This window comes from Myotis davidii, unplaced genomic scaffold (genome assembly GCF_000327345.1).
Source record: "Myotis davidii unplaced genomic scaffold, ASM32734v1 scaffold1031, whole genome shotgun sequence".
Lineage (NCBI taxonomy): Eukaryota > Metazoa > Chordata > Mammalia > Chiroptera > Vespertilionidae > Myotis > Myotis davidii.
In genome coordinates, this window is record NW_006283442.1 from 180,132 (window position 1) to 207,020 (window position 26,889).

The 26,889-nt window shown below is 50.8% G+C and overlaps 2 protein-coding genes across 6 annotated transcripts in view; one reads left to right on the forward strand and one right to left on the reverse strand.

Annotated features, from left to right (window-relative positions):
• LRTM2 (leucine-rich repeats and transmembrane domains 2) overlaps nucleotides 1–9,702 on the forward strand; it is a 16,694-nt gene extending 6,992 nt beyond the window's left edge. The window contains exons 2-4 of the mRNA XM_006753683.2: nucleotides 1,094–1,231; nucleotides 4,070–4,660; nucleotides 7,376–9,702. Coding sequence (XP_006753746.1) covers nucleotides 1,165–1,231; nucleotides 4,070–4,660; nucleotides 7,376–7,830 — 1,113 coding nt within the window. The 5' untranslated portion in view covers nucleotides 1,094–1,164 and the 3' untranslated portion in view covers nucleotides 7,831–9,702. The remainder of the gene's footprint in view (nucleotides 1–1,093; nucleotides 1,232–4,069; nucleotides 4,661–7,375) is intronic.
• Nucleotides 1–26,889, reverse strand: part of CACNA2D4 (calcium voltage-gated channel auxiliary subunit alpha2delta 4) — a 110,722-nt gene that overhangs the window by 32,865 nt on the left and 50,968 nt on the right. For all 5 annotated transcript variants that reach the window (XR_001513954.1, XM_015564334.1, XM_015564341.1 and 2 more), the window contains 4 exons: nucleotides 20,251–20,254; nucleotides 19,132–19,227; nucleotides 16,915–17,042; nucleotides 13,191–13,271 (listed from right to left, as the gene is read on the reverse strand). Coding sequence is in view for 4 of the 5 variants with exons in the window: in XM_015564334.1 (XP_015419820.1) it covers nucleotides 13,191–13,271; nucleotides 16,915–17,042; nucleotides 19,132–19,227; nucleotides 20,251–20,254 (309 nt within the window). In the remaining variant the exon portion in view is untranslated. The remainder of the gene's footprint in view (nucleotides 1–13,190; nucleotides 13,272–16,914; nucleotides 17,043–19,131; nucleotides 19,228–20,250; nucleotides 20,255–26,889) is intronic.

Below are 26,889 nucleotides of genomic sequence, written 5' to 3' on the forward strand. Positions count from 1 at the left end.
GCTATCACCCAGGGATGAACTTGGCAACCAAGAAAGATCGAACTCTAGGAGCACCCAGGGCAATAGGTGACAGGGCTGTGCCTTTGGGAGCAGCAAGAGGTGGGGCTGTTAGCAGTCTCCCTCCACCCCATTTCCCACCTCACTCTGCATGTGCTGCTGTGGCAACCACCACAGTCCTGTGCCCACCCAGATGGGGCTGGGGGCATGGAGGCCCAGGCTCTGTCTCAGGGCCCTTCCATACCCGGCAGGAAGTGGGGACCAGAGGAGGACCTGTGTCTGCTTTATGCATCACTGGGTGGGGGCAGGGCAGGCCCTTGAGACCCTAGAAAGGGCGAGTACCCTCTTCTATCCTCTCTGGAAGGGAAGCCTTCTCCCTGCTCCTTCTGGTTTGCAATCTCACCCTCTCCTCCGTGTCCCTGTCTCCGTGCCCCTGTCTCTGTGTCCCTGTCTCCTGCTGGAGCAGCTGCTGCAGCAGCACGAACCCCTGAGCCGCTGAGTCTTATTATAGCCGGCGAGGAAGACACACACTGCGACTCACCTCCCAGGCGAAGGTGGAGGGGAAGCAGGGGCCCCCCCCCAGCAGCAAGAGTGGGGCCTGGGCCGCACGCCAAGTGGCAGTGGGACCGTGACCGGTGTTGCCTGTGGCCTCCCTCTGCACCCGGCAGAGACGTCCCTTAGTTTCCACACTCGTGTCACAGAAAGGCCCAGACCGAGGAGGCCGTATGGCTCTGAAAACATTTTAGAGACCAACACACCAGAGAGGCAGCAAGAAGAGGCTGGGGGAGGGGACACTGGGAGAACGTGGGCAGTTCATGAGCCCCACAGCCCAGAGCTCAGCACTGCACCTAAGACTGAGGGCCCCTGGGTCGCCTGAGCCCCCACACCACCTCTGACCACCCCGGGAGGTTGACGTTTTCCTGGTTTCTCTGCCCCTCAGGCCTCTCCTTCCCCCACCCAGGGATCAGAGCTGGAACAGGAGAGGGAATGACTCGCAGTGTAAAGAGACACCGGGCCCTCTCCCTAACCCCTGGGCTGGATGGGCCTGGGCCTCAAGTGCCTGCTCTGCTCAGCGCGTCCTCTTTCTCTCTCTCAGGACTGACAGGCAGTGCCTACAAGGGATCCTCTGTCCCAGCCGTGCAGGGCTGCGAGAGCTGCCGCGTCACCATGCTGGCCCCCGGCAGTGGCTCCGAGCAGAGGACCAGGCTGGCCCTGCGGTGGAGGCAGGTCTCCTGTGAGTATGGAGGGGTGGGGGCTGGGCGCAGGGCTAGCATGGCCTGTAGTGATGCGTTTGGACTGCCTGGAGGTCTATCTCCTTCCGGGAGGCCCCAGGCTTGGCTCCGGGAACCTAGGAATCACCGTGTGCAACCTGCCATGCTTTTGGCGTCTGTGAGGGATAAAGAAAGAGTCGCTGCTGAGAGCCTCAGTGGTTGGATCAGGAGCTGGAGCCCTGTCTCCCCATGTCAGTCTGTTCCGGAACCAGGAAGTCCATCCCATGCCCAGAGTTTCCAGCTCTTGTGGCCCCAAGGCTCTAATGTGAGCCTCCCTCTTGTTTCGCCTGCTGGGTGACCGTGGAGACCCTCTTATGCCTCAGTCTTCCCAACTCTGAAATGGGGGACTAGTGGGCTCTTGGAATGTGGTGCTGGAAAGGGCATTAGGGACCGGCCCTGTGTATAAGGAATCAGGCCCTCTGTTTCCCATAAGGAAGCTTACAAAGTTGTCAGAGTGCAAGAAGCCCCAAGAATTCTCTTCAGGTGCGGTAAAGGGACATGGTTGGCGAGGACCGGGTTGCCCATGGTGAGAGGTAAGAGAAGGCCCTGAGGACATACACTGCCAGACTTCTCCTCTCGCATGGCAGCCTGTCATGCAGCTGCCTCACACAGCAGCCTGAATTATTCACTACACACGCGTGGCTGATCCCCGAGCCATCAGCTCCCCTTTCAGCCTCATTCTGGAATCACTCAACACCTCGCAATACAGGATCCCGTCTTCTTGTCACCAGGATGTTCATGCCACTCTGAATTTCTTGGGGGTGGGGAAACTGTGGCTGCCGAGTATGTGGAACCGTTTGAGAGGGAAGCTGAATGGGTTGGGAAAGTAAAGCCTGAGGAAGGAGATATTTACATGGCATGGTGGGGCCGTGTCCGGGGGGTGGCGGGGGCTGACCTGGCATCAGATGGGCTCAGAGGGGTGACAAGGTGAGAGGTAGCAGCAGGGGCCCCCAGGTGGCCAGGAAGGGTCTCCAGTTGGCTTCCATGGCCATGCCTGTGCTCACTTCCCCTCGGGAACAAAGAGGCTCAGGTGTCAGCCTTGCAGTGTGTCTCTCAGCTGTCATTGATCCCCCAGGCAGGGGAGGGATACAGCCCCATCCTGTTCCTTCCACGTCTGCCCTTTGGAAAACCAGACAACCAGACACCTACCAGACACAGACTCAAGACCACCCCATGCAGGCACGCTGGTCAGGGTGGCTGCTCCTTCTCCAGGTGGGACCAAATGGGCCATGGCCTGGGTCTGGGCATCTCCAGCGCCTCTCCAGCTGGGCCTTTCCTCTGGGCTTCTTGGGGCTGCCTTAGTTTGGCTGAGCTAGTTTGAGCTCATCCCTTTTCCCTTTTATAATGAGCAGACTTCTCTGACTATTCAGGATGACAGTTAAGGGTTTTTTCAGTCACTCTTAGAAAGGTTGCTGGACAATGGAATGACCTACCCTGTTGTGATTGTTCTCTGAGGCCCCCCAGCCCTTCCACAGGCCGGGCCCTGTGCTTCCTACTCAGAGGGGTCCTGGGCAAAACATGGGACCATGAAAGGAATTATGTTAATGGATCCTTTCTGCAGAAATGCTGCCCTGCAACCCTTAGGGACAGGAGTTCAGGCTCTGGGCACGGGTGCCTTTAGAATGAGAATAAATATGGAGCTTGTCCTAGGCCCCATGATTTTCAGTGGCGTGGACACACGTACTCTTCAGTGTGAAGTGGAACTGCACATTGTATCCTCGTCATTTGCACAGCCGTCTCTGGAGTGGACTCTGGGTGCGCTGGACTCCTGGCTGGTTCTCACGCTAAGTTGCAGGCCCCGTCTTGGATGTGGACTCATGCAGATCTGACACACTGGGAGGTTTTGGGGGCAGGCTTGGAGCGCCCCTTTGTGCCCTCCCTTCTGTGTGGCATGTCTCAGCCTAGTGCAGGTGCAGGTTGGGGGTGCGGTGCGGAGGGGGAAGGAAGCAGCAGTGTGGCCATTTTCTTTTGGAAAGAGAACGTTCTCCTGGCAGTGACTCTGGGAGAGGAACCTGGGGGCAGGTTTCTCAAGCATCCTTATGCTCTTAACTTTGTCAACATCTGTGGTGTCAGTGGGCCCCAGCTCCCAGGAGATCAGCCGTGGGAGGCCACATGAGCTGAGGCACCTTTGTGGACCAGTGTTGCTTGCCCTCTGGACTCAGGCCTGCCATTCTGCAGGGTCATACTGCATGGCAGGGGTTCTTTGGCTAGATGTGCTGTGGGCAAGGAGCCGTGCTGACACCATGCGAAGCCCATTAACATGGAAGTATTTGGGATTTTTAAAATATATATATTTTATTGATTTTTAACAGAGAGGAAGGGAGAGAGATAGAGAGCTAGAAACATCGATCAGTAACATCGATCAGCTGCCTACCTGGGGATGTGCCCGCAACCCAGGTACATGCCCTCGACCAGAATCGAACCTGGGACCTTTCAGTCCGCAGGCCGACGCTCTATCCACTGAGCCAAACCGGTTTCGGCATACTATAAGTATCTTAATTTTCTAGACAAGGCAATAGAAAGGGGTGATTTGCCAAAGCATACACACTAAGCGGGAGACCAAAATCTGAATGTGGTTCTTCTGGTCACAGATGTGATTTTTTTTCTGTTTTACCATGCTCCTCTTAAGAATCAAGAATTTCCCACCCAATTTAGGGTTTTGGGATCCACATTGTAAGAATGGAAGGTAAATAAAAGAAATTCCCAAAGGAAGGCTGGATATTTGAATAAATTCCATGTCCCCTCACACAAATTAAAAAAATGATTCTCCCCGTCCGCCCTCCTCCCTGCTGCCCCACCAGGGATCGCCTGCTGGATCGCCCTGTGTGCTGTGGAGGCCCTCCCCACCTGCCCTTTCTCCTGTAAGTGTGACACCCGCAGCCTGGAGGTGGATTGCAGTGGCCTAGGCCTCACCATGGTGCCCCCAGACTTGCCTGCTGCCACCCGAACTCTCTTGCTCTTGAACAATAAGCTGAGTGCCCTGCCAAGCTGGGCATTCGCCAATCTGTCCAGTCTGCAGCGGTTGGACCTATCCAACAACTTCCTGGACCAGCTGCCCCGCTCCATTTTCGAGGACCTGACGAATCTGACTGAGCTGCAGCTGCGCAATAACAGCATCAGGACCCTGGACAGAGACCTGCTGCAGCACTCGCCCCTGCTCCGCCACCTAGACCTGTCCATCAACGGCCTGGCCCAGCTGCCCACTGGCCTTTTTGACGGACTCCCTGCTCTGCGCTCCTTATCGCTGCGCTCCAACCGCCTGCAGAACCTGGATCGGCTGACATTTGAACCCCTAGCAAGTCTGCAGCTACTGCAGGTTGGGGACAACCCCTGGGAGTGTGACTGTAACTTGCGTGATTTCAAGCACTGGATGGAGTGGTTCTCTTACCGAGGTGAGCACAGCCAGCCCTGCGTGGGTGTGAGGAATTGGGAGGGTCACCCCTGATCCAACGCATTTCCTGGAGGTTGGGCTAAGGTCAGGGGAGAAGGGGTGGCCCCGCCTCTTCACCAGCCACACTGGAAGTCCCAGCCGCCCCAGCTCCAAAAGATCAGCAGGGCAGGGAGGCCGGGGTGCTGCTCTCCCTCCTCCCCCACTGCTCCCCTTCTTCTCTGTGCCCTCTCCCCACTCCCTGCCTTTCTCTTCTCTTTTTCTTTTAGATGGACTCATGGTAACTTGACCTTACTTTCATAGGTTTCATGAGGGAACTAAAAGACGCAGTATACTTTTTCTCTGCATCCCACTAGATATGGCTCTGGGATTCCCTAGTATGGTAGAAGGAGAAAGAAAACAACCCTTGATTTTCTGAATACAGCAACCTCTTAAGTATCCATCATTTCTGGAAGGAGGGGAAAGAGGAGGAAGAACAGATAAAACCAAATTTTTGTTTTGATGATGATCTCAACTCTCTCTTCCAAGAACTTTTGTTATCAAAGCTTTAATAAGAAGCCAAATGGTTTTACTTTCTTTCCCTTCCCACTTTCATTACTGACTAAGTTCTATAATGACCTATGAAGTGATGAGAAGGAATGGGACAGGAGGGCAAAGAATCAAGCACAGTGGCTAAAGGTGCCAGATCTGGGCTTGATTTGTGGCTCTGCCACTGACAAGCTGTATGATCTTGAGAAAGTGATTAATTTCTGTGTCAGTGCACTCATCTGTAAAATGGGGGTGAATAACATGTCTATCTCATAGAATTGCTGTGAGGATTAAATAGGTAATACATGTAAAGTGTCTGGAAAACAAAGTAAGTCCTCAATAAAACGTATGTATTTGTTCATTTGCTAGTAGTAGTCATTATATGAAATGGACTTAATAAGATACAATTGGTGCCAGCACAAAGTAGAAGCTCAATGAATATTTGCTGAATGAATGAATCAACATAAAAAATCTTCGTGAAAGGAATGCTAACATTTTTCATCAAAATCTCACTCCTTCATTTCATACGGAGCCACAACCTCAATTATTTGCACGACATTCTCATGTGTTAATTATTAAAAACATTTTACATGCTGTAAAGTGCCATAACATGTTAGTCACTATGATAACAGTTCCCATTTTTGTGATTGGGGAAATAATCCTTGCATAGTACCTAGTTTACAAGCATCATTTCATGTACATTATCTATTTTAATCCTCATATCTAATTGAGATGGCTTTATTTTATAGCCAAGAAAGGTAATACTCATAAGCAATTAAATACATTATATTGTACAAGACGACAGGCTGGATTCACCCTCAGGTCTTTGGAGCAGGAAGATGAGGTTGCCCCCTGTCAGCACCCAGCTCCTGCCCGTAGAAAGGCTGCCCCGGACACATTCACTGGATGGAAGACTTGCTAAGGCCACCCAGGCAGTCAGCATTGGGGATGGGGGTGGGACTAGAGGCCAAGTGTCTTCAGACCCAGACCAATGTGCTGTCCCTAGGGAACATTCTTACCCTTTCACACAGTCATCAGGAACTAAACTCTCAGCACAAACGGGCAAGGAATGGGAATGTATATTTTCAGAAATTTTCAATAGTAGAGTTGTTGTCAACGTTGCACTCCCTCAAAAAAAATCCTGGGTTGTTTTCATCAGCATCCTGGGGAAAGATTGATGCCTATTGTGCACAGCAGCTGGGCTGGGAGAGGGAGCTGGCAGCGGCGGGTGGCAGCAGCCAAGTCCTTGTACAGGCACTGTTGCCTGCATCTGGATTTCACTGGATCTGACTCTGGCTCCCAGGGCATATCCGGGCAACTCGTTCTCCTTAGCTGCCCTCTCTCTTGCCCTCTCTGTGTTCTGCTTCTCCATCTCCCCATGGTGGAGCAGCTTCACCATTGTCATGGTGAACCTGTGCACCCATCGCTGCCCCCCACCCTGCCCCATTAGCACCTTTGCTCTCATAGGTCTTCAGGATTTCCTCCCAAGATGCCTCTGCACTCAGAGATGCTGAGGTTGGGGTGCTGATGGGCCATTAGATTGCTCTAAAGGGGAAAAGAGAAACATTCTCGCCCAACCCCTTTTTCTCTGTACTCCAAGGAAGTACTCCTAGGCAACCAAAAGGTCCTGCATGGAAGAGTGGTGGCTTTGGCAGTGACTTTTGGCTTTTGTCCTTTTTGTGAGGGAAGAGGCCCAGAGAGATAGGATGTCATGTTGAGCACAGTGCCCTGGGCTCACAGCAGGTGGGCGGCAGGCAGGTTCAGGGAGAGGAGTGGAACTGCAGTCTGGCAGGGCTCTTGGCCCTCTCTTTGCACTGACAGCTCTTTCCTGAGCACCCCCACCTACCAGCATTGTCTTGCCTGGTGGGTCAGACGGACTCTGGAGCAAGTAAGATGACTGAAATGGTTGTGTCCTTCTTTATAAAACGGGAATCATGACAATACCCATTTTACATGGCTTCTGCATGGATCAAATGATGTGATATATGTGCCTCACCCACCATGGTACTTGGCTCAATAGATGCTAGTTTCCTCTTCCCTTCCTCTCCTATCCACATGATCCCAGGACTGACCACATTGCTCATAGAAACTAGAACTTCTGGGCCTTCTGTTTCTGGGACCTGGGGATGGGAAGAGGGAGTCCAGCGTCTGGTTGCCTGGTCAGCTCCTCCTGTTTTCTCGCCCAATGCAGGGGGGCGCCTGGACCAACTTGCCTGCACCCTACCCAAGGAGCTGAGAGGAAAGGACATGCGCATGGTCCCCATGGAGATGTTCAACTACTGCTCCCAGTTGGAGGGCGAGAATAGCTCGGCTGGGCTGGATAGTCCTGGCCCACCCTGCACCAAGGCCAGCCCAGAACCTGCCAAGCCCAAGCCAGGGGCTGAACCGGAGCCGGAGTCCAGTACAGCCTGCCCCCAGAAGCAGAGGTACCGGCCTGTGAGCGTGCGCCGGGCCATCGGCACCGTGATCATTGCCGGGGTGGTCTGTGGCATCGTCTGCATCATGATGGTGGTGGCTGCTGCCTACGGCTGCATCTATGCCTCCCTCATGGCTAAATACCACCGAGAGCTCAAGAAGCGCCAACCGCTCATGGGGGACCCGGAGGGTGAGCATGAAGACCAGAAGCAGATCTCCTCTGTGGCATGACAGCCCGGCCCTACCTGGCTCAGGTAGGAAGGGCAAGGAGAGCGCATGGAGACTGCTTCTGGAAGAGCTGGCCCTTCTTTCTGCCACAGTCCCCAGCTCCACTCCTTCCCCCGTCCCAGCCCAGCCCTCCAGCAAAGCAGCCACAGCGGGGACTTCCAGTCTCTGGGGAAGCTGCCATTATGCTGAAGGCTCCAGCTGATGCGCCTCCCGGGGCCACCAAATCTTTGGATCTCCTTGAGCCTCTGGTCGTAGAGAGGAAGGAATATGCGTGCAAGTGGAGCTTCTGATTGAGCACTGCCGTTGCCCTTCCTGCCCTGGATGTAGTCCACAGCTAGGTGACTCTCCCTACCTCTTGCTCAACCTCTCTCATCTGCATGAGGGGCTGGGGAGGAAGTAATATGAGGGAAGGGGTTCATTTCTGTGACTCTCTTTTAAGCCAGGAAGATATTCTTAACCACCCTTCAGTGTGAAAGTTGGGTCCAGCTTTCAGAAGCTGGTACTAACGTGCAAGCCCAGCAGCCCTGTCATCGGGATCTAGCCCTTAGAAACACCACGCTGTGATTGCAACACACTCCCGCGGCGGAAGCCATTACGCCCCTATATCTGCTAGAGACTATGCCGACCGCATTACTCCTGGATTCACTAATTTACTCTCACACTAACTCATAGCATCACCAGCGAAATCACATCAACTGAAAAAAATCCCACACACGTGCACACACAGTCACATGGAGACAGAGTCAGGAGAACTTGGGGAGCAGAGCGTGCTTCCCCTTGGGTGTCTAGCCCTCAGCACTGAAGCTTCTGCTTGCTTATCGCCATCTTCTCAAGTCAACAAGGAGAGAAACCCAAACTGACAGTACAGGATGCCTTTGAGATCCTCTAAAGTGGGCCAAGTGGATGAGCCTGCCCGTCACCATGGTAACCCTCTCACCTGTCCTGCTGGGTTTTCCAGGGAAGCAGCCCAGAGGCCTTGAGGCTGCAGCACCTGTGGATGGCAGCCTCCTGAGCGCCCAGGGGGCCAAAGTGCATCATCACTGCCAGCCCTGTGGGGACACCCACCGATTCCCCTCCCGCACCTGCAGCCCGCAGCCGGAGAACCATTGCTCTGCACCCCTCCCTCCTTCTTCAGCACTTCTGGGCCCGTGACCTTGGGTGGGGACTGGGCCATGCTCTGTGCCTGGTGACATCTTGGGAAAGCAGGTGGCCTCTGTGAAGCTCACTGCCTGCTCACATCTCCCACACAGAGACTGCCGCACTCTGTTCAGAGGCTCCCGTGATGGGGCTCCCTCTCCCACGGGTTGGTCTGCTCAGTCCGGCTCCCCAGAGTTCTCCATTGCACCTGGACTGGGCTCCAAACTGGAGCAAGGGCCAGGGCTCCTGTTTGTTCCTTGCTTGAACCTACACCAAAGGGGCAGAGACGCCTGCTTGCAGAGTTGTGGGAATGGCAGAGAAGAGGGCTGGGTGGGGTTCAGGTCGCTCAGTGGTGGCCCAGGAAGAGGTTGCCAGAACACGAGGCCAGGGTTTGAGGAAGGACAGGGCAGGCCCAGCTCAGCTTGCACCCCTCAACGCTTGTATCTCATAGAAGAGCATAGTCGGAGAGAGGGCTTGGAGGAGAGGCAAACTTGCCTTTGGAAAGGCCATTCTCCAGCACAGGGGTGCCGAGGGCGCCCCAGCAAGGCTGCTAAATGCCCTCCCCCATGTGGGGCACAGTCTTCCTTCTTTTGGTTTGCCAGCTGAAACCAGATGTGGGGATTTCCTAAAGGGAATGGGGGAGGGGTGGACATTGTCAATAGTGGTATCTTCACCTTGAGACAGAAGATTTTTAAAGGCAAATTATATTTCTGGTTTGTTGTTTCAGAAGACCAATAAAGACTGTATTTTCCTATGTACTTCCTGGTTTCTTTGGGTGGGGAGGGGATGTGAGTGCTGGGAGAGTGGCTTCCTGTCCCCCACCCCCAAGCAGCTGCACACAGTGCTGCCAGATGTCACCCTGATGTCCAGAACGCTGTCAGACAGTGGGGGCCTCCCATGGCCTTGCCTTGGGGTGCACCGGGAGGAGTGGGGGCCAAGTGCAGCAAGCTCAGCCATGTGCTGGCCTGACAGGAGGTGCATGAGCCTCAGGCTGGTTTCACGGGGCAGCCGCGTAGCTTATGGAATGAGACCCATCACTGCTCCGTGCCCTGTGGGTGCTCATCTACTCTGGCCTGAGTGAACCCACCCTGATAGTCCAGGGCAGATGGGCCCGTGTGGCAGGAAGGAATACATCTGCCCAGAGGACCCCACTGTGTAATGGAAGGTGAGGGGCTCCCTAAGAGCAGTTAGAGGACTTCTTGCTGACTGGGTTTTATAAGCTTCCATGAGTTGGTGAAGTTTGCTGACACGAAGGAGGAGCCCGTTTCACCTAATACCATCTTTCACTTTCAAAGCTGACTTCAGGGGCAGGCAGATGATACTCTGGGCTTACAGATATGATCTCTCCACAGGGCTCAGCAGGCAGGGAATCAGGATTACGGCCTGGGGGCCTGGGATGGGGGACCAGGAGAGGAGATGAGGGAGAGAGTGAGGCCTCTGGGGTTGCTCTCCATCCCTAGCCCGAGTGGCCCTCCTCTAGGCCTGGACTGGCCTCTGGATGAATGGGCCTGGACTGCATGGTTCATTAGTCTTCAGAGACCAAGATGGAGTGTTCTCCCTCCCAGCCTTCCTTTGGATGCTACTCCAGTGAGCCAGGAGCAAACCCCAGGGAGAAGCGAACCATCAGGGACCCCATTTTTGGAGCTCAGCAAGACTCCTGGTAGAACCGGGCGGTTCCCCTTTCCAGGTGGTGATAACTGTGGGGCGTTGCCCTCCTTCCTGCAGCCATAACGCTTGTAGCAGCCCTGGGCCCCACAGCAGCAGCGAGGACAGGGCCCCTCACAAGTGTGGCGCAAGTCTGGGCAACACGTAGGTGCATTATCCAAGTCCCATCCTGAGTGCGCACAGGTCTCTGGTTAGGCCCACTCACCTGTGGGCAGGACCCCAAGGAGAGGAGCCTCATGCAGCTCCAGGCAGCAGGCCCAGCACACAGGCTGTCAGGGGAACGTGTGACTTGCAGAACATGTGGTAGACAAACACACTTGCAGAGTATGGTGCCCACCGGCATTATGTTTGTCAATATTCCCTAACTAGGGCTTGGAGAATTGAAAATAGACCCTGACTAAAAAGTTAGGTTTATAGAAATTTTGCAGCAACTGTTGCTAAATCACCTGCTTAGAGATGAAAAGAATCCCCCCTCATTCATCTGCCCTCTGTACGAACCTGTGGCATTAGACACACCTTTGCCGGCGTGGGGCTGGCCTCTTTGGGTGGTAGAGTGCCCTTCTCCCAGGGCACAGACCCACACATGCACATCCTTCCTGGAGCTCGCATCACACACTGCCACCAGTTTCCAAGGGATGAAACTGCCAGGTCAGCAAACAAGCTGCCTACCCTGCCTGGAGCTAGAGGCCCCCACCGGGCCAGGATCAGGAAGGCGGAGCCATAGACCAGAGAGAGGAAATTAAAAGAGAAGAGCCCCAGCTAATTGAAGGTCTCCAGAGCCTCATCCTTTTCCTGTCACATCTAGGCACCCAGAGCGTCAGAGCGACTGCCTGCAGTGTGTTAAGCCAGAGGCACCAGGACACAGTTTCTATGACAACCTCTCACAGCTCCAAATCAGCTCTGTGTTAAAAATGATTTCAAATAATTGGAGAGTGCAGGAGAGCCCAGCCAGCAGCCTGACCCTGTGTCCCTTCTCTTTCCTCAGCTCCCAGGTGTGCAGGAGCGGAGAAGACCCAGGATATGGAGGGAGCAGGACAGGCACAGACTCAACTGGGACCACAGAATAGTCTTTAGGGCAGCGGTTCTCAACCTGTGGGCGCGACCCCTTTGGCGGTGGAACGACCCTTTCACAGGGGTCGCCTAAGACCATCCTGCATATCAGATATTTACATTACGATTCATAACAGTAGCAACATTACAGTTATGAAGTAGCAACGGAAATAATTTTATGGTTGGGTTACAACATGAGGAACTGTATTTAAAGGGCCAGAAGGTTGAGAACCACTGCTTTAGGGAAACAAGTTTGGGGTAAAAATTTGGCCTAGAAATGGATTTAGAATTAGCTTTGGACTAAGAAAAAAGAGGTGCCTGAGACAGCCTGGTGCCTTTCAAACCCTGGGCTGGCACATCCTAAAGATGGTCCATACGCAAGTGTTCCTAACGTGGATGCTGAACTACATCAGGCCAAGTCACTCCCCACCCCCCGCTTCCCCCGCCCTTGTCCCATTGTGGAAAGCAGCCAGGAGCCTGACCTGTGCCCTCTTTAGCCAGGAAGACAGGGTTGGACCTTCTCTGCCTGACCCCAGCCTACTCCTCCATCCCCTTTGCCCTGAATTCAGCCTGAGGGGAGAAGGGGCACAGGTCCTGCCTGCCTCGCCCCACTGCAGCTGCTGAGTGCTTCCTCATGGCTAAGGGGTCCCCGGGGAAGCAGGACAGGTGCCTGATTCAAGGAGGCATGATGGCTGATGCTCAAGTGGCCATTGATCGTGCAACTTTTCAGAACCCAGCTGAAGTTAAGACGTGGAAGCTGAACACAGGCTGTGTTCCAGGACATGGTGGCTGTTGGATAACGAGACAGGTGCCCGGGGCTTTTTTAGGCACCAAGAAACTGCGAAGTCAAGGGCGCTTGGGAGAGCCATTCATCACATTTGAGGCAAATTGCAACACAGGATAGTGAACCCGGGCCTTAAAGAGAGGTGATCTGAGTTCAAATTCTAGCTTCATTATTTATTTGCTGTGAGACTTTGGGCAAATAACTTTTCTGTGTCTCAGTTTCCTGATCATAAAATGGAGTCCAAAGCCTTGGCTTCACCGGATACCCTGAGGGCCGAACGGGAGTGCGCGTTGGAAGCAGATTCCCAGGGGCTGGGCACGTGCCGAGCACACAGCGAGCTCTTACTTTAGGATTGGAGTCACAGCCCCGTTTCTCTTCAGAGGGACACTAGACCCGAGGTGGTGGAAGAGAGAAGCAGCTGCTGAGCGGGGAGAAGCAGGTCTGGGTTGCAGTCTCCGTCCTGTGTGACCTTCAGCAGATCTCTTAACCTCTCTGGGCTTCATTTTACTCACTTCATAAATTCTTTAAGATTTCAGGTGGTACTGTTTGATAAATAAAATGGCCTGGGAAGACTCCACTACCCTCAGTTCCACATGTCACCGGGGACACTCACAGCCGAGGACTGCGGCCCTGCACAGGCAGGGGTCCTCTTGCTATTACCGTGTGCCTTATCCGTGACATCGACTCACACCTTCCCGGCCTCGGCGGCACAAAGGGCAGCGCCTACCTGCAGCAATGGCTGTCTTCTCGTCCACTGTCACGGCTACAGCTGTGCTCACCGTCACGACTCCAGGCTCACCTGGACCTTCTGGGGAAACAAAAATGGCAAGTCACTTTCTCAGCAGCTGGGGAAGAGCAGGGGTTGGGGGAGACCAAGAATACAAGTATAAATAGCAGGTGAGGACATTCCTTGAAAAGCTGAGGGGGATTTGAGAAAACTGTTACTGTGAAGGCTGTTACCACCAACCACTGGTCGGGGCAGAGTGCCTCCTGAGGCCCAGACGCTGCCCCCTTTCTGTGCAGACCTGAACCTGCCAGGTCATACGCCGTGGGCCTGGCCGCGGAGACAATGCAGTGCTGTCAGTGTCACTAAGGAGCAGTCTCATTTGAACTCAGGGAGCCTGTTGCAACCGTCCTCTTGACATGCGTTCCACCCAGAAGAGTTGTGTTGCATCAAATGACTCTTTCTAGCAGAAGGAAGGCTGCATTCCAAGACTCGGTGGTTGCAGATCCTGAATTGTCCTTCATCTGTCACACGAGTCAGAGTGACCTTGACAGCCCTTCCAGGAAGCCAGACACCAGGGCTGCATTGGGCACAGAGGCTGGCTGAGGCTGAGGTCCGAGGCACTCCATAAATCCTGGCCGTGGTGGCCCGCCCACCACCACACCATCATCAGCCATGCCCTTCACTGGCTGTGCGGCCGGTCACTGCACTTCTAGGGCTCTGCCAGGCTCCTGCAGGGCAAGGCCTTTCCTTGAGTTGCTCTCCCACCTCTTTTAGGAGCCAGGCCCCCAGAGGTGCAGAATGCAGGTGGCAGCTTCAGCTCTCCATTAAAACAGAGCTGCCTGGCTCTGAGCTGGTGCAGGCTGGTGTGTGACCTTGGGCTTCTTATTTTTCATCCGTCCATGGACCTGGCTTAGCTTTCAAAAGTGCTCTTATCTACTGGTCAAGTTCCATTATTAAACATCCCAAGGAAGGGGAAATTTTACCACGAGCTCTCTAATTAGAGCGTCATTGTAAGACATGTTGAAACAAACGGGCCACGAGGACCTTGTTGTGTGGTGATTGTTACTGCAGTTGAAATGGTACTTAAATGAACACTGCGTTGTCTCACCTGCTATTTAGCTAAGATTACCCATCCCACCTTGCTGTAATCAAATAACCCACAGAAATGTAAAGTTACTCAGATTCTAGGAACTTACAATGGTGAGGTTGTCCTTGTTTGTAGGAATTTGCCATGATAAAGCCACAGGGGCCACATAGAGAAGTTGGCTTCCTCACCTTGCTTCTAGGAATGTCTGGAAGGCACTGCTGTGGCTGACTCCCTGTGGTTTCTCCGGGGCCACAGGCTGCTTTCCCAGACAGACCTTCTCTTGTACGTGTGCTCCATAGGCTTGTGGGAAACACCCAAGTGAAGATGTGGGGGTCCTAATAACACCGTCGTTGGGGACATCAGGAATTTCAGCTCCTGGGTCACCTAGCACCTGGGGTAACTGAGCAGGGGGGCCAGGCCTGGGGCTGGCTCAGGAAGAGGTGGAATGTGGAAGGACCAGTAATGGGCCAGAGCTGCCTGGGCACCGGGGAGACTGCTCTGTGCTGGCGGGTTTCTCTCGGGGCGCTGACAAAAGACAGAGCTGTGGGCAGAGCTCAGCCCCCTAGGCCCAGGCCAAGGGCAAGGGAGTCAGCCCAGAGAGGCAGGGGGAAGCCTCCACTCACCGCAGCTGACTCCTTTGCCTCCTTGAGACTCCCCCTTCCCCTTAAAATAAATTTGTTGTTGTTGTCTTTGGGAGAATGGGAGTGTGCAGAGGTGTCTATGCGTCTCTAAGCATATGCATGAGCGAGGGTGTGGAAAAGGAGTGAGCTCCTGCCTCCCAATGCAGCCTTCCCTCGTTTTGGGTTGCCAGCTTCCCTCTCTTCTTTCAGCTCAGTTCCCACCCACCCACCTCCTACCTCACCGCCACAAAAAGCTCCCCAGCAACAAGCAGGCGAGTCCCAGTGACAATGCCGGCAGGAGGGAGCATCATCCGGGGCTGGGGGCAGGGCCAGAGAACCTCCTCGGGTGGGTGCCCCTCCTTGGGAGCCCTCGGTGCTGCTGGAGCTGGTGCCAGAGAGGAAGAGCTGCTCACTCGGCTCTGAGTGGACAGTGTGAGGAGGGACTTCACCTCAGCTTTGAGCACCTCCCTCTGAGCTTTCACCAGGAGTGACCGCACTCCCTGACGCTCCCCTTCCTGCCTTCCACTCAGTGCGAGGCCCTGAATTCGGGGGTTTTAGGATGGCTCTGTGGCTCCCTCGCTGTGTGATCCCGGGCAAGACACAGAACCTTTCTGAGCCTCAGCTTCTCCCTGTGTGAGCGGAGGTGTGTGTGTGTGTGGAAGTGGGGGGCCTGGGCAGGAGGAGCTAACAGCATTCACCGTAGAGGGCTGTACAGATAAGAGTGTTCCACGTGGAGAAGCAGTTTGTAAAGCACAGTAGTGATGCACCAGGTGGGAGGAGCAGGTATAGGACGGAGGGTGGGCTGAAGCACAAGGTGAAGATGCCATCCAGAGGGCACAGCCCCAGGGAAGCCCGAGGGCACCTGGGCCTCCTCAGCATTTCTCCACCAGAAATGGAAGTGGTGGCTGGAAGGGTTTGGTGGGGGACATCTTGAAGCAGAAATGCAACTCTTCATTCCAACTGACTCCCAGCCCGCCCCTTCCTTTCAGATGTCTCCGTCCTCTGCCCTTTTCCTCCTTCTGTTCCCCCTCCTCATGGGCTCACTCTGGCCCGGGGTGGGGGCGGGTGGGGAGGAAGGTGGATCTTCCTAGGCCCTCTTGCTCCACGGCTGGGCTTAGGCTGCCCCAGAGGTGACCCAGTGGAGCGCTAGCTCTGCCCACACTCTTGGAGCCCAGGACCAGTCCTTCTGCCTCTGTAGGCCACAGTCTCTTCATGTGGAAACCAATAGTGTGAGGCTGTGCGCCTTCCAAGGTCCCTTTCCATTGAAACATCCTACTATTTTCTTGGTGCTCTGTTAAAGTCACTCCAGTTTTCCTTTTGCAGCCATTTTTCAGAGTGGGGGCTGGGTGGAGCTGGGTGCCTGCAGCTCTGAGCTCCTTCCTGGTCCTTAGACTAGTGGGGGTTGCTGGCTTGGTCCATGGGGCCCAACCTTGGCTGCCCTGACTCTGACCCTTCAAGCCCCCAGTGGCCTGCCAGGGAGAGGCGCCCCTTTTTATGGGGTGTCTCTGAGGAGCCGGCCAGGAGCTCAGTGTTGCTGCCATGGGAGACCCCAGGGAGTGGCGCCCAGGCTGCTTTCCCTGCTTGGGAAGAGCCTTGGGGGGCAGTGGCATCAGCAAGTAAAGTGCTACTTTCACCTGGAGGTTTAAGGAATTTTCAAAGATACTCAGATGTTTAGAAAAATGGAAGAATCTTAGAGAGAAACTCATCCAATACCCTTCTATTTGGAATTTGGGCTAAAATTCATCTCCTCTAGATTTTTGGTCAAATCTCTTTCCTCTGTTCCATGCTAGATTTTTAACCGCCATCTTTGACTGCTGGTCAGAGAATGCGACGACCCGTCCTATACACAGTGCAGGGACCAGCTGTGTGGCAAGGCCCAGCGAGCTTCCTCAAGTCGCTACTGTGCACCAGGAGGAAAACAGGGAGGAACCCGGTAGTCTGGGCATTCTGCTTTATATCACAGGAGGGAGAGGGATGCCCGGTCCCGCCCAGCCCAGGAGCATGGGGTGTAGATTACCTGGCCCCTCTGGGGTACGGAGATTGAAGATAAAGCTGCCAGCAGGCTGCTCAGCGGCCTGGCGGTACCATAGGGGGAAGTGGTCCATGGTGAACACGCTGGCCTTGTCCCCAGGGGTCAGGAACTTCCTGTAAGGAGAGAGATTTGGTTCCTCCCTTCATACCTGGGAACATGTTTATCCTTCTCCTTTCACTCACAGTTATCTTGACTGGGCCAAGAGAGCAACTCCCCTCTGTTTTCATGGTAGAAAATATGAGCTAATTGGTGGCGCCCCAGACGATGTCCCCAGCAATTCTTGCCTCTTCCAGAGTCAAATGTGTTGTATCTGATGGCACATTAGGAGCTAGAAGAGGTATGACGCCTGTATTTTGAAAGAATACTTTCCATTTTTTATTTTAACTGCTTTGCCTGCAGGGTTTATTTCTTTTGGATATAGTCTAATTTCTTTTTGTCTGACTAATTAGCATTTCTGAATGGAAATTGTATAGTCACCTCATCGCTGAGCTAATACAGGAGCATAAATTCCCCCCAAATGGTTACTTCAAAAGCTCTTGCCTCTAGGTTTTAGAATACATTATGAGGTTTCTCTTTTGGAGCAGCTTTATCTTGCTAATTATGGCTTAGCATTCCCTGAGCACACACCAGCCAGCAGAAGAGAGCACTGGTCCAGAAGCAGAGTGGGAGGCAGGGAGAAGCCGTGGGGGATAAAAACGTCACTGTGGCTAACCCGTGAGGTGGAGAGCTGAGGTGGACCTTAAGACTGCCTGGCTCACATGTTCCAGAAGCAGACCTGCCTTGTTGCCCAATTCCTAGCTGCCAGTCACGTCACGGCTTGGGTGCGGGGAGCCCCTGGGGCTGTGCAGTGCATGTGAGGCCGGTCATGGTGGCTGGCTCGTCACTCAGGAAGGCCTCTCTGTGTGAGGTCTCCCCCTGCTGTTCCTGTTCCCGTTCCGGAAACGGAGAGGGAGGCGCAGGGAGTGCCAGGATGCTTCCTCCCTTCACACCGTTGGACAGGGTTCACTTGTCCAACCTTGGCCAAAGACCTGTGTGATTTTCGATTGGGGTGAAGTTTAAGGGATGAGGAAGTGTGAGAGGGTTGTAAGCTTGGGGAGGAAAGCTTCCCACGCTGTTTGAGGCCTCAGAGTGAACCCACAGTTTACCTATCAGTCCTTCATCTGAGTTATCTGCTACGTCTCTGACAGCCATGGGAAAGGGTAGAAGGCAGCACGCTTCCCTCTGTCTCCACTTCTGAGGGAGTAAGGGGAGGTAGGGAGAGGGGAGAGCAACTTCATTTGTTTTCTTAGAGAGCCTCAGCTTTCCAGCAAGCATGGACCTGACACAGAGTGCGGGAGGAGGCTCAAGATGGCGCGCCATAGCTGAGTGCGCTTGGGTTTAGCGAGAGGAACAGCCAGTGGGTGGGAGGTGAGGACGGGGTCACGTCTGCTCAGGAGCTCCTGGGTTCTCCTCCTCCAGATGCCTGGAAGCCGCCCTTCCTACTTGAGCCTGGTGGTTTGCAGAGCTCAGGTGGCTCTGCTCAGCCCCCTCCCTTCCAGGCCCCTCCCTGGGCTCCCACTCCCCCTTTGCAGCCCACGGCAGGGAGGACAGTGGGCTGGCTGGTCCCTGGCAGCAAAGCTGGACTGTGCTTGGAGCAGGGCTTCCCAGCCTCAGCTTGACTGACAGGCTGCCAGGCGCTGCCCTGCGCTCAGCAGGAGGGTTAGAGAATCCCTGGCCTCCACCACTAGATGCCAGTGACAACACCCCTCCAGCTACTGCAACCCAAACGTCTCTAAACATTACCCAACGGCCCTGGGGTTGGGCGGGTGCAAATTGCCTGCAGTTGGGACCTGCTGGCTTAGGGGATGGGGAAAGTGTCAAGAAAGGAGGGGACGCAGCCAGAAGAGTTAGCTTGTCACACGGAGACCTGTCCCAGGGGGAAAACAATTTCTGGGTTTCCTTCTGGGGAAGTGAACCTCTGGCTAACCCTCCCGACTTCACAGTCTCGGGGGCTCTCTTGCCCCACTGGGCTGCCGTCCCTCCTATCCAGGGGCACCTCCAGGATGAGCCCGAGCCTGCGGGGAAGGGTTACTTTTCTGACCTCCCATTCCGTAAGCCCCAACCTTCGACCCTCCTCGCACTTCAGGGGTTCACACATGCCCTGCCAGCACACACGCCCAGGAGCACCCTACAGGGACCCCATTCCCGCCCCGGCACACTCACTTGTTGGAGACCTTCTCAGAGCCCACGAACAAGCTGCTTCTGAGGAGGCCGGCCCGGGTGCCCAGGAAGGCCATGTCCGCCACGCGCTCGGACTCCCTGTGAGGCAGACAGAGCAGGTGGCACCACACGCAGCACGATGGCAGGTCCAGGAGGAGGGGACGGGGAGCAAGGACGAGGCCTCAGGGTGAACCCACAGTTCCTATCAGTACAGTCCATCTGAGTTATTTGCTACGTCTCTGACAGGCCATTGGAAAGGATAAGGCAGCACGCCCCTGGCCCTTCTGGCTGGGGGTGGGGCTCCCCTGGGCAGCAGCCCCTTTATTTATTTATTTATACAATTTTTAAAAATCCTCACTTGAGGATTTTTTTCTATTGACTTTTAGAAATAGTGAAAGGGTGGGGGGTGGGGAAGGGGAGAAAGAGAGAGAGAGAGAGAGAGAGAGAGAGAGAGAGAGAGAGAGAGGAGAGAGAGACACATTGATTGGTACTCCAACCAGGGCAGGGGTGAAGCTACAACATGGGTACATTCTCTTGACTTGGAATCGAATGCCTGACCCTTCCATGTGTGGGCTGACACTCTAACCACCGAGCGATACCAGCCAGGGCCTGCATCCCCTTTAATAATGGGGTCCCCTTGTCCTCTGCTTCTTCAGATCTAGCCCCTGATTTGTCCACTCAGCTTTTGGGGGAGTTGGCTCTGGAAGCCAGAGGGAGCTCAGGAAGAGGGATTTTTGTCCTGGGACCAAAGGGATAGTAACTTCTCCTGACCAACGCATACACAGCACCTCACAGTTTCAAAGCTCTTTCCACATAGTCACCTTATTATGAAATGGAAAAGGAGGAGGAGCGGACTCTGACTACCTCACCTAAGTGGTCCTCCTGGACTTCATGACCTTGCCAACAGATTGGAAAAAAATCTGTTAGCCAGCTGGAGTGGAACTAATTTTTTTCATGGTCTCAAAGCCATATCGTTATGACGATGCACCAGGGGGCAGTCATCACCTCTTTCTTCATTTAATTTCAGCTTACTGAGGTATAATTGACATAAAATTGTAAGGCATTTTAAGCATACATTGTCTGGGTTTGCTGTATGTCTGCATTGTGAAAGGACCCTCCCACTCAGTTAACTAACACATCCATCACCTCACACATTTATCTATTCTGTGTGTGTGAGAGCATTCAATTCTACCCTCTTAGCAAATTTCAGTTATACAACACAGTGTCACCGCTGTAGTCACCATGGATCACACCAGATCCTCAGACCTTGTTCACCTGAAAACTGAAAATCGGTACACTTTACCAGACTCTCCCTGTTTCCCCACTGCTCAGCAACCCCTTTTCTGCTCTATTTTAGTCCCTTCCCCCACCACCTCCCCCCAACCCCCTTTTCCCCTAAAGATTGCACGTGGCGGGTGTATTTCACTTAGCTGCTAGTCTGGTGTTTTTTAAAAATTTGAGCCCAGTTAACCACCACGAGCCCTTCTTGTAGGTATCTTTTCTCAGGGTCTACACCATCAACAATGCCTTTGTTGTTGTCTTTTGTCTTTTTGGTGACATTCTAACAGGTGATATCTCATGTGGTTTTGGTTGACTTCTCCTTGATGAATAGTGATGTTGAGCATCTTTCATGTACCTACTGGCCATTTGTACAACTTTGGAAAGATGTCTATTCAGATCTTCTGCCCTTTTGAAAAGAGCAAAATATATATATATATTTTGCTATTGAGTTGTGTGTGAGTTCTTTATTTTGCATATTAATCCCTTATCAGATATACTAGAGGCCGCGCGCTAACTGATTGCACCACTGCAGCCCCAGAAGGAATTCTTACCATTTGCAACAGCATGAATGGAACTGGAGAGCATTATGCTAAGTGAAATAAACCAGTCCATGAAAGAACAATACCATATGATCTCACTCTTTTATGGATAATTAAGACCATTATAAACTGATGAGCAAAAATAGATACAGAGGCAGAGCAACATCGAACAGACTGTCAAACTGCAGCGGGAAGGCTAGGGAGGGTTGGGGGGCAGGAAGTAGGGGAGTAAGATATCAACCAAAGGACTTGTATGCATGCATATAAGCATAACCAATGGACATAAGACACTGGGGGATAGGGGAGGCTAGGGACTGTCTAGGGTGGGGGGAAAAATGGACACATATGTAATACCCTTTGTAATACTTTAAGCAATAAAAAAATAAAATTAAAAAAAGGTGTATGTCTCCTCTTTTGCTGAAAATATTGGTTCCTAATTATATTGACATTATATATTGCTTTATCAATTAATATCGTTTGTGACTAACAGTGTCAATATTGTTTCTAGCAATACGGTGATTGAACACAGTTTAAGATTTTATTTATTTAGTGTTTACAGCTCTATGTTTTCAAGTCCCTTGAAAGAACTCACCTATGTATGGGTATTTCAGGAATTTTTTTAAAAACATACATTTGAGGATATAAGTTCTATTGTATGTAATGATAATAGTTATATATAACATGTATAATTTAATGGACTTTTATTTTATACCTACAGTATAGACCAGTGGTTCTCAACCTTCCTAATGCTGCGACCCTTTAATACAGTTCCTCATGTTGTGGTGACCCCCCAAGCATAAAATTATTTTTGTTGCTACTTCATAACTGTAATTTTGCTACTGTTATGAATCGTAATGTAAATATCTGATATGCAGGATGTATTTAGGTGACCCCTGTGAAAGGGTAGTTCGACCCCCAAAGGGGTCGCGACCCACAGGTTGAGAACCGCTGGTATAGACCCTGGTCCTGAATCACTTAGTACATCTCCTTTTTCATGCTGTGAATCCTTTGCTGCTTCTTCCACAATATATGTAATAATAAGGGCCCAGTGCACAAATTCGTGCACCTTGAAAGGGACTGTGGGCTGAGAGGCTGTGGTGGACACAGGGGTGGGTCTCTGCCCATCCTCAGTGCCCCTGCCTAACCCCTCCTACTGTGGTCCCTGTCCCCTGTCTGCCAGCAGCCCTGCTTCTGCTGCCGCCACTCCAACGCACTGACGGCACTGGCCGCACTGACGGCAGATGCAAGTGAGTGGGGCTGTCGCCAGCAGTGGGTGCGAGAGGCAGCTGCCTGCCCTGATCACCCCTCAGGAACAGGGGAAGGTGGAGAAGGCCTAGAGGTGATTGGGGCCAGTAGCTGCTGCTCGCACTTGCTGATGGCACCGAGCAATCTGGGCAGGCATCGGGCACCAGCACAGGGTGAGAGCAGTGGGTGGGACTGTGGCACGCGTGAACAAAGAATTTTCAGTAACCACCAGAGGCTCGCCCCAATGACAGCGACTGCCTTGGTCTGGCATCCTGGTTCACCTGCTTCACCATCCCGCAGTGGCTGACACCCGGTATTTCAGGAATTTGATTCACAGCTAAGTATATTTTCTTTGCTTTCAATTTTTATAGCTTATATTTTAAAATTTAATTTTTTTATAATGATATAAAGCATTCACACGGTTCCAAAGTCAAATATGGAAAATAAGGCATATTCAGAAGAGTCTGTCTTTATCTCTATCCCCCTGTTCTTTCATTTTTCCTATAAGTAATATTTTTTCTTGACTTGTTTTTTGTTCAATTAAAATATATATATATGTACATACATACAAATATGTATATAAATGTATATAACTATGAAAATATATTTGCATTTCCCTGTTTTAGGTAAACAGTGGGGGTATTATACAGGCTTATCTCCATTGCTAAGATCATTCCATAAGAGTATATAGAAATATTTCTCATTTTCCTCGCTCAAATATTTATTTTAAATTTATTTTTCAATTATATTTGGTATACTATGTTAGCTTCAGATATACAACATGGTGATTTGGCATTCACATACCACATGAATCATATAAGTGTAGTAGCCACGATAAGTCTAGTACTCATCTGGCACCATGTATAGTTATCACAATGCTACTGACTATATTTCCTGTGCTGTGCTTTACATCCCCATGACTATTTTCATAACTGGCAATTTGTATTTAATTCCTTTTACTTCTTTTTCCCATCCCTCTATTTGCCCTCCTATCTGCTAACCATCAGTTTGTTCTCTGTATCTATTAGTTTATTTTCATTTTGTTTATTTTTTAGGGCCTACATATAAGTGAAATCATATGATATTTGTCTTTTTCTGTCTGACTTATTTCACTTGGCATAATATCTTCTAGGTCCATCCATGTTGTCACAAATGGCAAGTTTTCACTCTTTTTTTATGGCTGAATAATATTCCATTGTATATATGTACCACATCTTTTTTATCCATTAGTCTATAAATGGACACTTAGATTGCTTCCATATCTCGAATATCCTATATAATAAAATTGTAGTATGCAAATTTCCCCCTCAACTGGGACTTCATCCAGGAGTTCGACCAGGGCGTGGGGCCGGCAGGGGGAAGGGAGGGAGCAGCCAGCTACTGCTAGGGACCCTACCAGTGCATGCATTTCATGCAATAGGCCTCTAGTTATAAATAATGCTGCAATAGTGGCCCGAGACTGCTGCTGCGTTGAAGTGGACGATAGAAGCTCTGATGGACGGGGGCGATCGTGAGGAACTTGGAGAATCTGGGGGAGTGGGCACTTCCCTATCGGATCTCTGTCCACAGCCAGTGGCACAACAGAGGAGGGTATTTCTTGCTGGATTTTTATGCACCAACAGCAACTGTTGAAAACATGATGGAGCACTTGTCTCAAGACATTGATGTAATCAGACCTAATATTGTAAAACACCCCTGTCCCAGGAAGTAAAGGAGTGTGAAGGGATTGTCCCAGTCCCACTTGAAGAAAAACTGTACTCCACAAAGAGGAGGAAATGAGGATTCTCCAGATTTTAGCTTTCTATTCAGTTCTCTCACTTTTGAGCGTCATGGATGAATAATTTACAAGCTTGACCTTTACATAAAAGCGTGTGAGGTGCGGTTTGCGTGTCTGGGTATTTTTAGCTCCTGGTTTCCTTTGCTGGGCGAGGTGGGGGAATGGCTTGCTTGGAGCCACTGTAATCTGTGGGGTCCCACTCTCCAAGTCAGACATATCATTCTTGATTTTGTTAAATTAAATGTAATTTTTTTCGCCCTATAACACTGACACCATTTTGAAGAACAAAACTTATAAAGCTATCTTGGATTGTGAGCTAATTATTCATACTGTATAATCATGCAAGATAAAATATCATTCAGATTGTTTTAAAAAATGCTGCAATAAATATGTGGATGTATACATCTTTTAGAATTAGTGTTTTCAATTTCTTTGGATAAATATCCAGAAGTGGAATTGTTGGGTCATAGGATAGTTCTATTTTTAATTTTTTGAGGAAGTTCCCTATTGATTGCTGCACCAGTTTGCAATCTTATCAATAGTGCACCAGGGTTCCCTTTTATCCATATCCTTGACAATACTTGTTGTTTGTTGATTTATTGATAACAGCCATTCTGACAGGTGTGTGGTAGTATTCATTATAGTTTTGATTTGCATTTCTCTGATGATTAGTGATGTTGAGCATCTTTTCATGTGCAGTTGGCCATCTGTATGTCCTCTTTGGAGAAATTCATGTCTTTTGCCTATGTGTGTTTTTTTAAAAATATATTTTGTTGATTTTTTACAGAGAGGAAGGGAGAGGGATAGAGAGTTAGAAACATCAATGTTTGTTTCAGCTGCCGCCTGCACACCTCCTACTGGGGATGTGCCCACAACCAAGGTACATGCCCCTGACCAGAATTGAACCTGGGACCTTTCAGCCCACAGGCCGATGCTCTATCCACTGAGCCAAACCGGTTGGGGCCTTTGCCTATGTTTTAATTGGATTGTTAAGGTCTTTATTTTTTTTATGTTGAGCTGTATGAGTTTGTTATACATTTTGGATATCAACTCCTTATTAGATATTTCATTTGCAAATATCTGCTTTCATTCAGTAGGCTGTCTCTTTTTTTAATGTTTTCCTTTGTACTGCAAAAGCCTTTTAGTTTAATGTAAGTCCCATTCATTTATTTTTGTTTTGTCTTTGGCCTAGGAAACATATTAAAAAATATTACTAAGAGTGATGTCAGAATATTGCCTATGTTTTCTTCTAGGAGTTTTATGATTTCAAGTCTTACATTTAAGTCTTTAATCCACTTTGAGCTTATTTTTTTATATAGTGTAAGAAAGTGGCCTCGTTTAATTTTTTTGTAATGTATCTGTCCTGATTTCCCAACATCATTTATTGAAGAGACTGTCTTTATACCATTGTACTAGTATATTCATGCTTCCTTTATCATAGACTAATTAACTATATATGTGTGAATTTATTTCTAGACTCTCTATTCTGTTCCATCATTTACAAGTCTGTTTTTATGCCAGTACCATGATGTTTTGATTACTATAACCTTGTAGTATAGTTTGATATTGGGTAGTGTGATACCTCCAACTTTGTTCTTCTTTCTCAGTATTGCTGAATCTATTCAGGGTCTTTTGTGGTTCCATAATAAACTTTAGTATTATTTGTTCTAGTTTCATGAAAAATATCATTGGTATTCTGATAGGAACTGCATTGAATCTGTAGATTGTTTTGGGTAATATGGACAGTTTAAAGATATTAGTTCTTCCAATCCATGAACACTATTTAGTTTTCTGAGTGCAGGCCTTTTACCTCTTTGGTTAAATTTGTTCCTAAGTATTTTGTTCTTTTTGATGCAACTATAAATGTGATTATCTCTTAATTTATCTTTTCAATAGTTTGTTATTGGTATATAAAAATGCATCTTGCTTTTCTAAGTAAGTGATTGTTTCTATAAAATTATGTTAGTATTTACATTAGGGTAGTATTAATTTATCAAGAGTTAGGGAGATTGGACATTTTCATTTCTATTCAGCAACAAGGTATGGCCCACCCGAGGATATGTTTTCATTGCTTTTTAGAGAGAGAGGCAGGAGGAAGAGAGAGAGAGAAAGAGAAAGAGAAAGAGAGAGTGAAACATGGATGTATGAGAGATACATTGATTGGCTGCCTCCCTTACACCCTGTACTAGGGGATCCAACCCCACAACCTAGGTAGGTGCCCTGACAGGTAATCAAACCTGCAACCTTTTGGTTTACAGGTCATTGTTCCAACTAACTGAGCCACCCTGCCAGGGCCCCACTCTATTTTTAACCTCTTATCTTACTCCCTCCCAACACTCATGTGCTCTTACATACACGTGAACACACATGTGCATGCAAATGCACATACACATACCACCCCACCCCCCAAACACACACTCAAACCGTTCATCTCTTCTTTCTGTCTGCTAAGCACAATAGCACCAGGTAAAAGTCAGCAGAGACAGTGAGGAAATCTAAGACACTGGGACACACGGAGGTGAAATTTATACTTCATGGTGTCTTGACCTCAGCTTCTGGAGATGAGGCCACTGGTCTGCTGACCTGTCCCTCAGGGCACTTTGGTGGTGGGTTCTCACAGTGAGAGCCCAACCCTGAGACAGGGGTTCTTAGAATGAGGCTTCTGCAGTGTGGGCTGGGGGGTTGGTTCTGTGACCAGGGACCTGCTCAGGGTGTTTCTCCCGAGGGGTGTGCGGTGTGCGGAAGCTCTGTAAAGCCCCACATAACCTGGGACTGTGTGAATGTTGCTCTCACTCTCCCTGTCTCCCTGTCTTCCCACCCTCATCACAGTTCATCATAGGCCAAAGGACTTAGATGATCTCCTAAGCTGCCAGCCAGCTCCTGGGTGGGGGGAGTGGGGGAGGGACCCTGACTCAGCCA